This window comes from Odocoileus virginianus, chromosome 5, assembly GCF_023699985.2.
Source record: "Odocoileus virginianus isolate 20LAN1187 ecotype Illinois chromosome 5, Ovbor_1.2, whole genome shotgun sequence".
Lineage (NCBI taxonomy): Eukaryota > Metazoa > Chordata > Mammalia > Artiodactyla > Cervidae > Odocoileus > Odocoileus virginianus.
In genome coordinates, this window is record NC_069678.1 from 24,018,073 (window position 1) to 24,031,384 (window position 13,312).

The 13,312-nt window shown below is 36.2% G+C and overlaps 1 protein-coding gene across 1 annotated transcript in view; it reads left to right on the forward strand.

Annotated features, from left to right (window-relative positions):
• Positions 1 to 13,312, forward strand: part of LOC110122170 (mitochondrial adenyl nucleotide antiporter SLC25A24) — a 66,505-nt gene that overhangs the window by 15,559 nt on the left and 37,634 nt on the right. The window contains exons 2-4 of the mRNA XM_020869583.2: positions 829 to 955; positions 5,419 to 5,506; positions 12,962 to 13,073. Of these exons, the coding sequence (XP_020725242.1) occupies positions 829 to 955; positions 5,419 to 5,506; positions 12,962 to 13,073 (327 nt within the window). The remainder of the gene's footprint in view (positions 1 to 828; positions 956 to 5,418; positions 5,507 to 12,961; positions 13,074 to 13,312) is intronic.

A 13,312-nucleotide genomic window follows, 5' to 3' on the forward strand; every position in this document is an offset into this window, starting at 1 on the left:
AATTATTTTTCAGTGACAATAAAATGCATTTGCTTTTAAAATGTTATGATTGGTGGCATTTGAATCAAGACTATTTAGGTTGCAGATAAGAGAATTCTACTGATACTAGTTTAAACCAAAAAGGCCAGAATTCTTTGTAGAGACCCTTTATTAGTTTGAGGAAGCACCACTCAGAGTTTTTGGTTTGCTCAGGATTTTTAGTCATAAAGATGTAGAATCCATAAAAAAATTTTCCACATTTACTAGGGTGATCATGTGACTTTTTTATTCCGTTACTGTGGTAAATTATAAGATTTAAAAAAACCATGTTAACCTGACCTGACATTACAGGTATACATTTATCTTTTGTATATAGTATGTCCATATATAGTGTTATGTATATACATATTAGGTATGATATATATATAGTATTATATGTGAATATATAGTATCCATTGTATGTTGTAATCATATAATTATATACATAGTATATATATTATATTATTTTATCCATGTACATTATATATATATAATGTATGTGCATGTATATTATTGTTTGTGAAAAAATATTTCTCAAAACAAATGATTTTTCTTGATAGAGATAGACAATTTGATATGACAGCTTTTTATAAGGATCATCTTTAGGAAGAGGTCGTGTAATTTTGGAAATTCAAAGGGAAAAAGACTATTTTAAACATTTAAATCTAGGTCAAGATTTTGTCTTCTATCTTGGAATTTATAAAATACATTTCTTAATAGGAAAATAGCCAATTTGCTTAAAGTTTTTGTACAAAATATTCAGTATTTTTAACCCATATAAAATATTTCTAATTCTTTTCTTTTTTGCAGAAAATTTTCACTACTGGTGATGTCAACAAAGATGGGAAGCTGGATTTTGAAGAATTCATGAAGTACCTTAAAGACCATGAGAAAAAAATGAAATTGGCATTTAAGAGTTTGGACAAAAATAATGATGGTTTGTCTTTCTTTTCTGTTTATCAACAGCTATGAAGAAGCACTTCTTATGCTTCCAAAAGTCGAAAAGAATGTATATTTTAGTCTGTCTTTTTTTGATGATAATTATTACTTGTGCTAATATTTGTTTTTCTTAGTATGATTTTTATATAGAACATTTTTGTGAGGAAAAGTTTTATGTAGCTTTGTGCAATGAATCATAAACTGTGAGTAGGGCCTTTTGTAAAATATTAATTATGGAACCTTATACTGATTTGGCTTAAAGTTAGAAAACAATATTTTATATTATTTATATTTATATAGAATAATAAGATACAAATATATTTATATTAGTATAAAATAATATATAAAATAATATTTATGTTTTCTTGCTCTTTGAGCAAGAGAGATTTATTTTTATTCATACTAAGCACAAGTGTTTTATATTCTAAACTTTAAGCAACTTTCAGATTATCTTATATTTGATAAGTCTTTTGAAAGAATTACCCGTGATCAGAGAAGATACTCTCTGATTATGAAAGTTAGAAAAGAAACTAGCAGATAGATATGTTTAAATATATACCTTCTGATTGTGATTATTATTTTTCTATTTATTAATAGCTTGGAGTTAGAGTCTCAGTTATGTACAGCAAAAAGCAAGGGCCACAGTAGGAGAAAGGAAGCAGCTATCAAACCCTTATCACCAGAGGCAACCTTTGATAAGAAGAGGGAGTTTATTTTAAAAATGTATAATGTAGCCTCAGACCCCTCCCCATGCATAAGTGGTCGAGGCCATTCTATTCACAGACTTATTATTCAAGAAACAAGTTAAACAAATAAACAGAAAATATGGTTCATACCAGGGTAGGCAAACTTTTTTTTTTTAATAAAAGGCCAGGTAGGAAATATTTAGCTTAGTGAGCCATGTGATCTCAGTTGCAGGTACTCATCTCTGCTGTCATCCTGCAGAAACAGCCTTAGATAATATGTAAATGAGTGGGCATGGCTGTGTACCAATAAAACTTCATTTGTAAAAGCAGGCAACTGGCCTTATTTGGCCAGAGGGTTATAGTTTGCTGAAAAGTGAAAGTGAAAGTCGCTCAGTTGTGTCTGACTCTTTGCCACCCCATGGACTGTAGCCCACCAGGCTCCTTTCTCCATGGGATTCTCCAGGCAAGAATAGTGGAGTGCATAGCTGTTCTCTTCTCCAGAGGATCTTCCCAACCCAGGGATTGAACCCAGGTCTCCCATATTGCAGGTGGATTCTTTACAAGCTGAGCCACAGGGAAGCCCAAAGTGAGTCACTCACTCACTTCTGATTCTTTGCAACCCCCTGGACTATAGAGTTCATGGGATTCTCCAGGTCAGAATACTGGCGTGGGTAGCTGTTCCCTTCTCCAGGGGTCTTCCAAACCAGGGATCGAATCCAGGTCTCCCACATTGCAGGCAGATTCTTTGCCAGCTGAGCCAAAAGAGAAGCCCAAGAATACTGGAGTGGGGCTATTTGTTCTTCAGCAGATCTTCCTCACCCAGGAATTGAACCAGGGTCTCCTGCATTGCAGGTGGATTCTTTACCAACTGAGGTATCAGTGAAGCCCTGGTTTATACTGAACCTTAACTTTAATTATATTCAACTTTAAGCAAACAACTAAATCCTTTGAATGGTTTTGATGATTGTTCAAATCTGTGACTCTCAGCTAGGAAGAGCTAAGTTTGTGGTGGAAAGTAGTACTGTTAGAACATTTATTAGCACCCATGAACTTTACATTATATGCCCCAAGTCTACCTTAGTCTAATCTTATAGCAAAATTCAATTCTTACAGTCAACTTAGTTTCTTCCCATAAACTTTCATCCCACCCTGAACTCTCTGCATAGAAGGGACTGTCTATATAGTGTTAGGTCAGGCAGTTGCTGGGAGATGGAGCTAACTAAGGATCATCTCCAGATAAGCAGAGGCTGATCATCCAGTACGTATGGTGTGCACATATCAATGGTTAATTTCAGAAAGTTCTAAATGAACTAGAAGAAATAAAGGTAAAGTCTTTCTATTCTATTTTTATTTGAAGTATAGTTGACTTAAAATGTGGTTATAAAGGTGAAACTTATGATACATTTGTAGTAGATCAAGCAGTTTCCCCTCAACTTATCTTGTTTGTATATTTAAAAACACTTTCTCATTATAGGTTCATATTTTTGTTTATTAGACTTTCATAAAGGAAACTGGGACTTCCCTGGTGGCTCAGTGATAAAGAATCTGCATGCCAATACAGGAGACACGAGTTTGATCCCTGGGTTGGGAAAATTCCCTGGAGAAGGAAATGGCAACCCACTCCAGTATTCTTGCCTGGGAAATCCCATGGACAGAGGAATCTGGCAGGCTATAGTCCATTGGCTTGCAAAAGAGTTAGACACAACTTAGCGATTAACCAACAACAAAGGAAAGCATGTATAATCTATCCTAATTATTCGTGAATTCTGTATTTGAGAATTTGTCTACTTGATAAAATTTAACTCCAGAAGTAACCCCCAAATTGCACTCACAGTACTTTTGCAGTCATTCATGGATTTGCATAGAGAAGCCACAAGCTTCATTTGCTTGGTGAGAACATTTCTAGCTGAGACAGAATAAGGTGACGACGCTCTGCTTCCCTGTTGTAGCTTTTGTACTGTAAATAGGTCCTTCTGCAGCCTACTTGGTGCTGTGTCTTTTGCAGTTTTGTGTGTTTTTTTTGATGATTTCGTTATTTACAATGGCCCCCAAAAGCAGTGCTGAAATGTTGGTGCACATTCCTAAATGTGGGAAGGCTGTGAAGTGTCTTTGTAGAAAAATATATGTGTCAAAACACTTTACTCAGACAAGAGTTATAGTGCTGTTGACCATGAGCTCACTGTTAATGAGTCAACATTAACATATATATATCAGAGAAGGCACTGGCACCCACTCCAGTACTCTTGCCTGGAAAATCCCATGGATGGAGGAGCCTGGTGGGCTGCAGTCCATGGGGTTGCTAAGAGTCAGACACGACTGAGCGACTTCACTTTCATTTTTCACTTTCATGCATTGGAGAAGGAAAAGACAACCCACTCCAGTGTTCTTGCCTGGAGAATCCCAGGGACGGGGGAGCCTGGTGGGCTGCCGTCTATGGGGTCGCACAGAGTCGGACACGACTGAGGTGACTTAGCAGCAGCAGCATTTATGTGTGTGTGTATATATATATATATATATATACACACACACACACATACACACACACACACACACACACACACACATATATATAAAACAGGGTGTATTTAAACAGAAACACACAGCAAACAAGCTTTTGTATTGATCAGTTGATGAGAAAATTGGTGAGAACACCAGAGGCTTACAGGAACCTATCCCCATATTTCCCTTAGGAACGATGGTTCCGTTTCCCTCAACTCTGTGTTCACAGTGACCTTATAGAAAGTAACCAGCGTGAATAATGAAAATCAACTGTATTTCTTTGAGAGGGCAATTATAAAGGTGATTATTCAGAGTGGTGTTTGAAGACTTTCATTGCTGAAAAGTCTGGCTATTTCTGAAAGCCTCTGACTGTTCTTACATTGTCCAGATTCTCATGCTGCTCCTTTCTTCTCCCTAGAAAGTTCTCTCCCAATCCTGTCATCCCTTCAATGTCCTTCTCTTAAATGTAGTCTTTTCCTCTCACCACTAACAGTAGTTTTTGTCTTCCTCTTTTCCTGGAGAACTTTGCTATTAATCCTGGTTTGGCATCAGACCCTCTCTTATTTTGTTTTGTTTCATCCTTTTCTATTCAATAGTCTTAGGATCATCACGAGTCTGTGAACTGCTTCAGGGAAATGCAGTCTTAGAATTTATTGCTTGTATTTTCTCTTTCTTCTTCTCTGTTTCTTCTCCTTTCCACAGCATGCTCTAATTGCTCTCATCATAATAATTTTCCTTCTCCCATCATCCTGCTATCTCTGCTTTCTTCACTTTTATTGCCAGATCTCTCAATAGTCCACACTCTTTGGCTTCATTTAGTCATTTTTCTACTTTCTTTTAACTCAGTGCAGCACATCTTTATGCATAATAAATGCTTCATCATTTAGTAAATGCATACTTTATATTTAAGAGATCCTACCTTAACTGAATTTCCTTCAAAATTTGAATGTCTTGATTTGTACCTCATCTCTGTTGCTTCTTAGTGTGGTTTCTTTATAGGGCCATGTAAGCTCAGCCTCTTCTTTCGATGGGATATCATTATTTACCTACACGGCTGTTATGATTTTTGGATGAAATAATATATGTGTACTTACTTAATATATTTGTTAAAATTTGAGTTGGTGTTGCAGTATGTATTTAAGCAAATCTGTAACTCATGTAAATTCATAATTTTACCTTAATCAGTTCAAGGCTTTTCCTTACAAAGTAAGGCATTTGAAAGTCCTATTTCTAAGGTCCTTGTCAGTTCTGAGTTTATAATTTTTATTTTTTAAAGGAAAAATTGAGGCTTCTGAAATTGTCCAGTCTCTCCAGATACTAGGTCTAACTATTTCTGAACAACAAGCAGAATTGATTCTTCGAAGGTAAGCTCTTCATCTATTGACAACTGTTTTTTTTTTTTAATTTTAATATCCTGTAATAGAGATCTGCATTTATAAGCATGGCTTAAAGCAATTGTCTGCACCTTATCATTCCTCACAACATCTTCCCCCACTTTTCTCCCTTTTCATTTTGTGTGTGCTCATGCACCTAAAGTGTAGGAATGGGAAAACTCTCTCAAGGCCTCCAGGACTGGTGGAATGACAGGAAGGTGCTAAACCTCTACAGAAGGAGCCTGAAAGTTTTAGTGCTGTCTCTTTTCCTATTTGGTTTTTATTTTTTATTTTTTATTTTTTTCCTATTTGGTTTTTAATGTGACAGTAGAACTCATTGTTTCAAGATGAGGAGTCAAGCAGATTCATCACTTCTTTATCTTATGCATGACATGACTAGATAAGAGGGAAATCCCAAAGGTCTCCTCACTGACTGACAAACACTGATTTAAAAAGAACAAACAAGTCAAATAAAAAGAAATGGCAGAAAAACCGAACAGACATTTTTCTAAGAAAGATATACAGGTGGCCAACAGGAACATGAAAAAATGCTCAAACATTGCTAATCATCAAAGAAATGCAAATCAGAACCACAGTGAGGCAGCACCTCACACCTTGAGAATGACCATCATCAAAAAGACCACAAATAAGGAATGTTGATGAGGATGTGGAAAAAAGGGAACACTTCTACTTCTTTGGTGGGAATGTAACTTGATGCAGACACTGTGGAACATAGTATTCAGGTTCCTCAAAAAGCTAAATATAGAACTACCGTGTGATCCAGTAATTTCACTCCTGGGTATATATCCAAAAAAAAAGAAAAGAAAAAACTATTTCAAAAAGATGCATGCACCCCAGAATTCATAACAGCACTATTTACAATAGTCAAAAAGAAGCAACCTAAGTGTCCATCAACAGTTGAATGGATAAAGAGGACATGGTAGATATACATAATGGAATATTACCCAGCCATAAAAAGGGATGAAAATTTTCCATTTGCAGCAACATGGATGGACTTAAAGGGATTATGTTTAGTGAAATAAGTCAGACAAAGAAAGATAAATACTGTATATTATCACTTATATGTGGATTCTAAGAACCTAGTGAACAGAAGGGAAACAGACTCATAGTGAACAAACCAGTGGTTACTAATCAGGAGATGAAAGTGGGGAGGGCAAGACAGGGAGATGAGAGGTACTATGTGTAAAATAAATAGGCTACAAGGATATATTGTGCAGCACAGGGAATAAAGCCAATGTTTTTATAAACACTAAGTGGAGTATAGTCTATAAAAATTTTGAATCACTATTGTACACCTGGAACTGATATATTATAAATCAGTTGTACCTCAATTTAAAAAAAAGAAAAAAAGAAAAAATATCCCCCGCACATAAAAAGAAATACCTTTTTCTTTCAGAAAATAGAGATACAGTTTGAATATTATTGCCCAGGGCAGTCATATTTAGTGTGTTATTTCACAGGATAGAGTGATAATTTCTGAAGTCTAAGTGTCCTTGAAAGCTTTTTTGTTACAAATACAATACAGTGACCAATTAAAAAAAAAAAGGTAGCAAAACAGAAAAGGATGGTTACATTTTATTAATATTTTTGTCAGTGTTTTCAGTCTTCAACATTACCTAAAAAGTTTCTTCCAAATGGCTTTATTGTCTTGTTTATCTCCTTTTGTATCTGCACTGGTAGCATTTTCCTCCTTTTTGTCTATTCAGAATTTCTTCTGCAAGCAACTGCTTAATAGGAAGGCTGCAAATCTCAGAGCTATGCATTGGCATCACTTTTGTTAACATTCGATCAGAACGGTTTTCCTGAGGAAATGTAAAGCTAAAACATGAAAAGGAGATAAATTGCGTTTTTAAAATTTTTATTTTTGTCCTCACTGTGTGGTGTGCGGTTTCCCAACCAGGGATCCGACCCATGCCCCTTGCAGTGGAAATATGGAGCCCTAACCATTGGACCACCAGGGAAGGCCCTTCAGTAGCATTTTTAAAGTGGAATATAGGGTATGTAATGTTCTGCCCCCAAAGCCACATTTTCCCAGGAAACTGAGAGTATTTCTCTGATTTTTTGGCCAGAAATCCTATTTCTGTATTCCTTTTGATAGCTTTAGGACCAATGCAAATTCCAGCCTAAGCTCCAGAATAAATCACAGGTAATAGAGAGGGTGGATTTTTAAATGATGCTATGTAATTGTATATATAAATATTTTATAACAACTTTATTGATAAGTAGTTCACATGCAAAAAATTCACTCTTTTAAAGTGTACAGGTCACTGGTTTTTACTATTTTCAGAGAGTTGTGCAACCATCACCATTATCTAATTTTGGAACATTTTCATCAGCCCCCGGAGTAACTCTGTATCCACTAGCAGTCATTCCTTACTCCTTGCCCTGCAAGCTTCCAGCAGCCACTGATCTTTGTCTGTTCTGGACATTCATAAAAAAATGGAATCATTCAGCATGTGACATTTGTGTCTGGCTTTTTTCCCTTATCATGTTTTCAAGCTTTATCCATGTTGTGGCATGCATCAGTACTTCATTCCTTTTTTAGACCAAGTTATATTCCATTTTATGTATATATCACTTTATTCATCCATTCATCAACAGATGGACATTTGGGTTGCTTCTACTTCCAATATTTTTTGCTTCAAATATTCAGCTATCATGAATATTGCTGCTATGAGTATTTGTGTACACATTTTTATGTGAACTTGTTTATAATTCTCTTGGATATATACCTAGTGAAGAATCGCTGGGTCATATGGTAACTCTGTGTTCAACTGGTTGAAGAACTGACAGACTGTTTTCCATAGTGACTGCACCATTTTACAATCCCAGCAGCAGTGTATGGAGGGTCTGAATTTCTCCACATCTTCCCTGACATTATCTTTCTGTCTTTTGATTTTAACCATGGGTATGTGGTTTTGAAGTGGTATTTCATCATGGTTTTTTTTTTTTTGTTTCCCCAGTAGCTAATGTATATTATTTTGCACTCCTAGGCTATTACTATTATTATTAGCATTTATACTTTTTCAGTAAAAATTTTAGAATATGTTTGGGTTAGAGAAGAAGTTTCATTTTCCATTTTATGAGACTCCTTTGTTACTTGCACAAAACACTTTACTTCCGAAGCTCTGGTCACCAAATATGTGGGTTTTCCTCCCACGAGAGGCAATTCTCAGTGATGCCAGCTGGATGTCATACAGTGTAATTCAGTTCTAACATTGTCGACCTGGAGGTGGTGTCAGATCCCACACGTTCAGGGCTCAGTTTCACAAGACCGCTCTCCACTTCAGATGCCAATCACAAGGAGTAGGAGGTCCCTAGGTTACCCACAGATTCTGTCTGACTTGGCTACAGATCAGAGGTTCCCATGACCTTCTCCCCACTGGATTCAGTTACTTGCCAGACAGGTTCACAGAACTTGCGGAAATGTGTACTTGTGTTTATCAGTTTATGAACAGATATTATAAAGGATACAGGTGAACAGCCAATAAAAACATACACACAAGAGGAGGTCTGGGAGGGTCCTGAGCACACGAGTTGGGATGTGTCACCCTGCTGGTGTGTGGATGTGTTTATTAACCAGAAGCTCCCTGAATCCTGTACTGTTTGGATTGTTATGGAGGCTTCTTCATGTAGGCATGAACAGTTATTAACTCCATTTTCAGTCCCTTTCTCCTCTCTGGAGAATTGGGGGGTGGGATTGGGAGGGAAGGGGCTGAAAATTCCAAGCTTCTAATCATGGTTTAGTTTTTCTGATGACCATTCCTCATCCAGGTGCCCAGCCAAAGTTGCCTTATTAGAACAAGAGATGCCCTACAGCTTTTATCACTTACAAAGTAGAAGGGCTGTAGGGACTCTGAGCCAGGAGCAGGGAACAGAGACCAAATTATACATTTTCTATTATCTCACAATTGTGTTTTCGGTAGTAGAAATCACAGATTTCCCCTTGAGGGCTCAGCCATCAGTGTGACTCATATACCTCCAAATGTCAGTTTCTTTTCTGCCATTTCACTGTCTCTTACTGTTTCCAAGACTGAATTCATGGAAAAGAAATGTGAAAGGTGCTGTTTGAAGCAGCTGTGGCTGAATCATCAGAGTATTAGACAGGAACCATAGCCTACTGAAATATAGCCTCCTCGTTCTCCTTTTTCAGTAGAAGATATGGTGGGGAGTAACTGAAATAGGTGTCTCTCCCAAATATGTGTGCTTCATGTATCTTTATCTTCTGCTCTCAAGTAAAAAAGCCACTTTCCTTTTAGGCTCTTGACTCCATCCATCTTTCCTCTCATATCTTTACCTCTAGTTCCTTCTCTACATTTATTGAGGACATTGGCACTTGTCAAATTGTCATTTTCTCTTTGTCCAAAGTCCTATGAAACCTCAGTATTCATGCTGGCAGCTCCCCTTACTTTCTAGCATTAATATTCCTCACTTTCCTCAACACCTGAGCCTTCTATTTCATTTTGCTTCAGTAGCCCACTCTCTCTCCAACTGTATCATAACTTGAAGCTGCTCCTCCTCCAAAGTCTTAAATACCTGTATCCTACCTTATGACCCCTTCTTCCTTTAGATTCTACACTGTCTTGCTCCTCTGGTACTTGCATTTTGACTTACAGACCTCAGGCCCCTTCATTTCCACCAGTTCATCAATCTTCTCTTGATTCTTTCACCATTCCTACTTGCTTTCTCTCAATCCTGAGAACTATCCTCTCAATTGTTCTCTTTGCCCCAGCATTTGGACTATGAAGTATTTCCAGAGAAAAATGAAACTGTGCAGATCCAGCAATAACCAGAACATTCTTGGAGAACCATAAGGAGCCGGGGACCTGCTTCATCAGATTATCAAAAGTTGTTATAAGCTATAATTAAGATATAGTGAGTGGTGTTGCTGCACAGATAGACAAGTTGACAAATGGAACTCACCCTCCAGTAACAGACCCATCCATGTTTGGGATTTGTCACATGAGAGAAGTAACTTTGCAAATCCCTTTGAAAAGAAGAGACTATGCAATAAATGGTACTGGTGCTTCTGGTTATCCATGCAGGCAGAAATGCAGTTGGATACCTGCCTTACGTCATGCATAGAAATCACAGACATAGAAGGCAAATTATGGTTACCAAAGGGGAAAGGGTAGGGGGAGGGATAAATTAGGAGTATGGGATTAACAGATACAAACTACTAAACATAAAATAGATAAGCAACAAGGATTTATTGTATAGCACAGGGAACTATATTTGGTATCTTGTAATAACCTATAAGAAAATAATCTGAAATATATAAAACTGAGTCAATTTGTTATATACCTGAAACTAACACAATATTGTAAATCAACTATATTTCAATTTAAAAAATGAAACTAAATGTGAAAGTTACACTGTAGTACCTCTAAGGGCAAAAGAAGCAGATGTCTATGTCTCAGTATAGGGAAGAGTTTATTTTAAAAAATACAGAAGTCAATAACCATAAATGAAAAGATTGATAAATTCAGCTATATTAAAATTAAGAGCATCTAGGAGATCAGACCAGTCAATGCTAAAGGAAATCAACCCTGAATAATCATTGGAAGGACTGATGCTGAAGCTGAAGATGCAATATTTTGGCCACCTGTTGCAAAGAGCTGACTTATTTGAAAAGACCATGATGCTGGAAAAGAGTGAAGGCAAGGGAAAAGCGGGCGGCAGAGGATGAGATGGTTAGATAGCATCACTGACTCAGTGGACATTAATTTGAGCAAACTCTGGGAGATAGTGGAGGACAGAGGAGCCTGGTGTGCCACAGTCCATGGGGTCACAAAGAATTGGACATAATTTAGTGACTGAACAACAGCAATAATTCATGGATACTATACATAAAGTGAAAAGACAAAGTACTTGCTAATTTATAACTTGAAGGATTAAATCAATTTTATAAAGAACTATACACATTTAAGAAAAGGACACAGCCCATTAGACAAATGGGCAAAAATATGAACAAACATTTCACAAGAAGAAAAAAATGAATAGCAGGTGAATAGGATAAGTTGGTCAACTGCATTAGTAATTTGAAGAGAAATGCAGTTTAAACCCACCACGGGACTGTCTTAAGTTTGTTGACACTGAGTGTTCTGTGGCTGTAAGCTAGAGTTTGAAATTCATTTATTCATTCAGTTAATAATTTGCTCTGTGCCAGGCACTGTTTTAGACACTTTGGCCATATCAGTCAATAAAGAAAAACCCTTGCCTTGTAGAAGGACGTTTGCATGTGGAAGGTTGAGGGGTAGGATCAGACAATAAGAAATTGCATTAAAATAGAAAATAGTACTAAAAATAGAGTAATAAATATAGCAACCCTGAAGAATAATGTTATAAACATCAGTAGTAACTAGGACTCTTAGGCAAATATGAAATGTTAATACCTGTGTGCTAGAACAAATGAAAATTTAAGTGTAATTTCATGTATGCAGATCAAAGTTAAAAGTGGAACCAGAAAATATAAAAAATATCTGAAAATAGCATTTTATTTGTCTGTCATCTTTATGCATCACTTTCACACAAGTCATAGAATAAATAAAAAATCTGGAGGAGATGCTTAAGTGTTTTTTTAGACATATTCATTAATTAAACAAATAATTGAGCACTTTATTTTTGCTGACCATTTTATGTACTGGGTCTCACAGTAGTGAACAAAACAGTCAAAATCCTGGGCAGTTTAGAGTCACTTTTAGGGAAAAAATAGGTACAAATGACATTATTGCTAAGAAACTTCTAAAACAAGCAAAAAGTTAATGAAAAATATTCAAGGCTACAATATATTAACTGGAAATATTGAAGATAGGTACTAGGATTTCAGCTTATTTTTAATTGATTGATGATTGCTTTATAATAGTTTTTTTAATATATATAATCACTGCTGGTGTTCCTAGCATAGAGAAAACTGGAGAAGGAAATTGATAGTGTATTTTGAGTATATTCCAAAGTTACACCCAAATGTTAAAATAAAACATTAAGAACTATCTTCCTGAGCCAGTGTAAGAAAAATAAATCATTAGTTTATTCATTACTACCCACCCCCAATTTTAAAAAAAATTTTTTAAATTTATTTTAATTGGAGGCTAATTACTTTACAATATTGAGGTGGTTTTTGCCATACATTCACATGAATCAGTCATGGACTATCCCCCAATTTTATCTTTATTAGTTCATTGACTTGGAGTTTGATGCAGCACCAAAAATAGCTTTTAGTGAGATCTATAAACTTGGAGTCCATTTTTATTTAAAATGGTTAAAACTAACAGATCATCAAATGCTTGTTGCCATTTGCCATTTCCAAAAGCCTTAGAAGAATATTAAGCTGGAAGAAAAATTGTAATTCTGCAACATGGCCAATAATGTTATTTTTATTAAAAATTGTATTTTATTCTTTAATCAGCTTCTTTTTATTTTCAGCATTGATGCCGATGGGACAATGACAGTGGACTGGAATGAATGGCGAGACTACTTCTTATTTAACCCCGTTACAGACATTGAGGAAATCATCCGTTTCTGGAAACATTCTACTGTGAGTCCACTTTGTGTATTAGTTTACACTTATTTGTAGCTGTAAGCCATTGGTATAGTTATTATCCAGGAGTACTCTGCAGCACTTGTGGGTCAGGGTGCCTAAGTCTCTGTAGCTAGCTCATTGACTTGTAAGAATTCTACATACTCTTGTTAGTTGTAGGGACTTCCCTGGTAGCTCAGACGGTAAATCATCTGCCTACAATGCGGGAGACCTGGATTCGATCCCTGGGTCAGGAA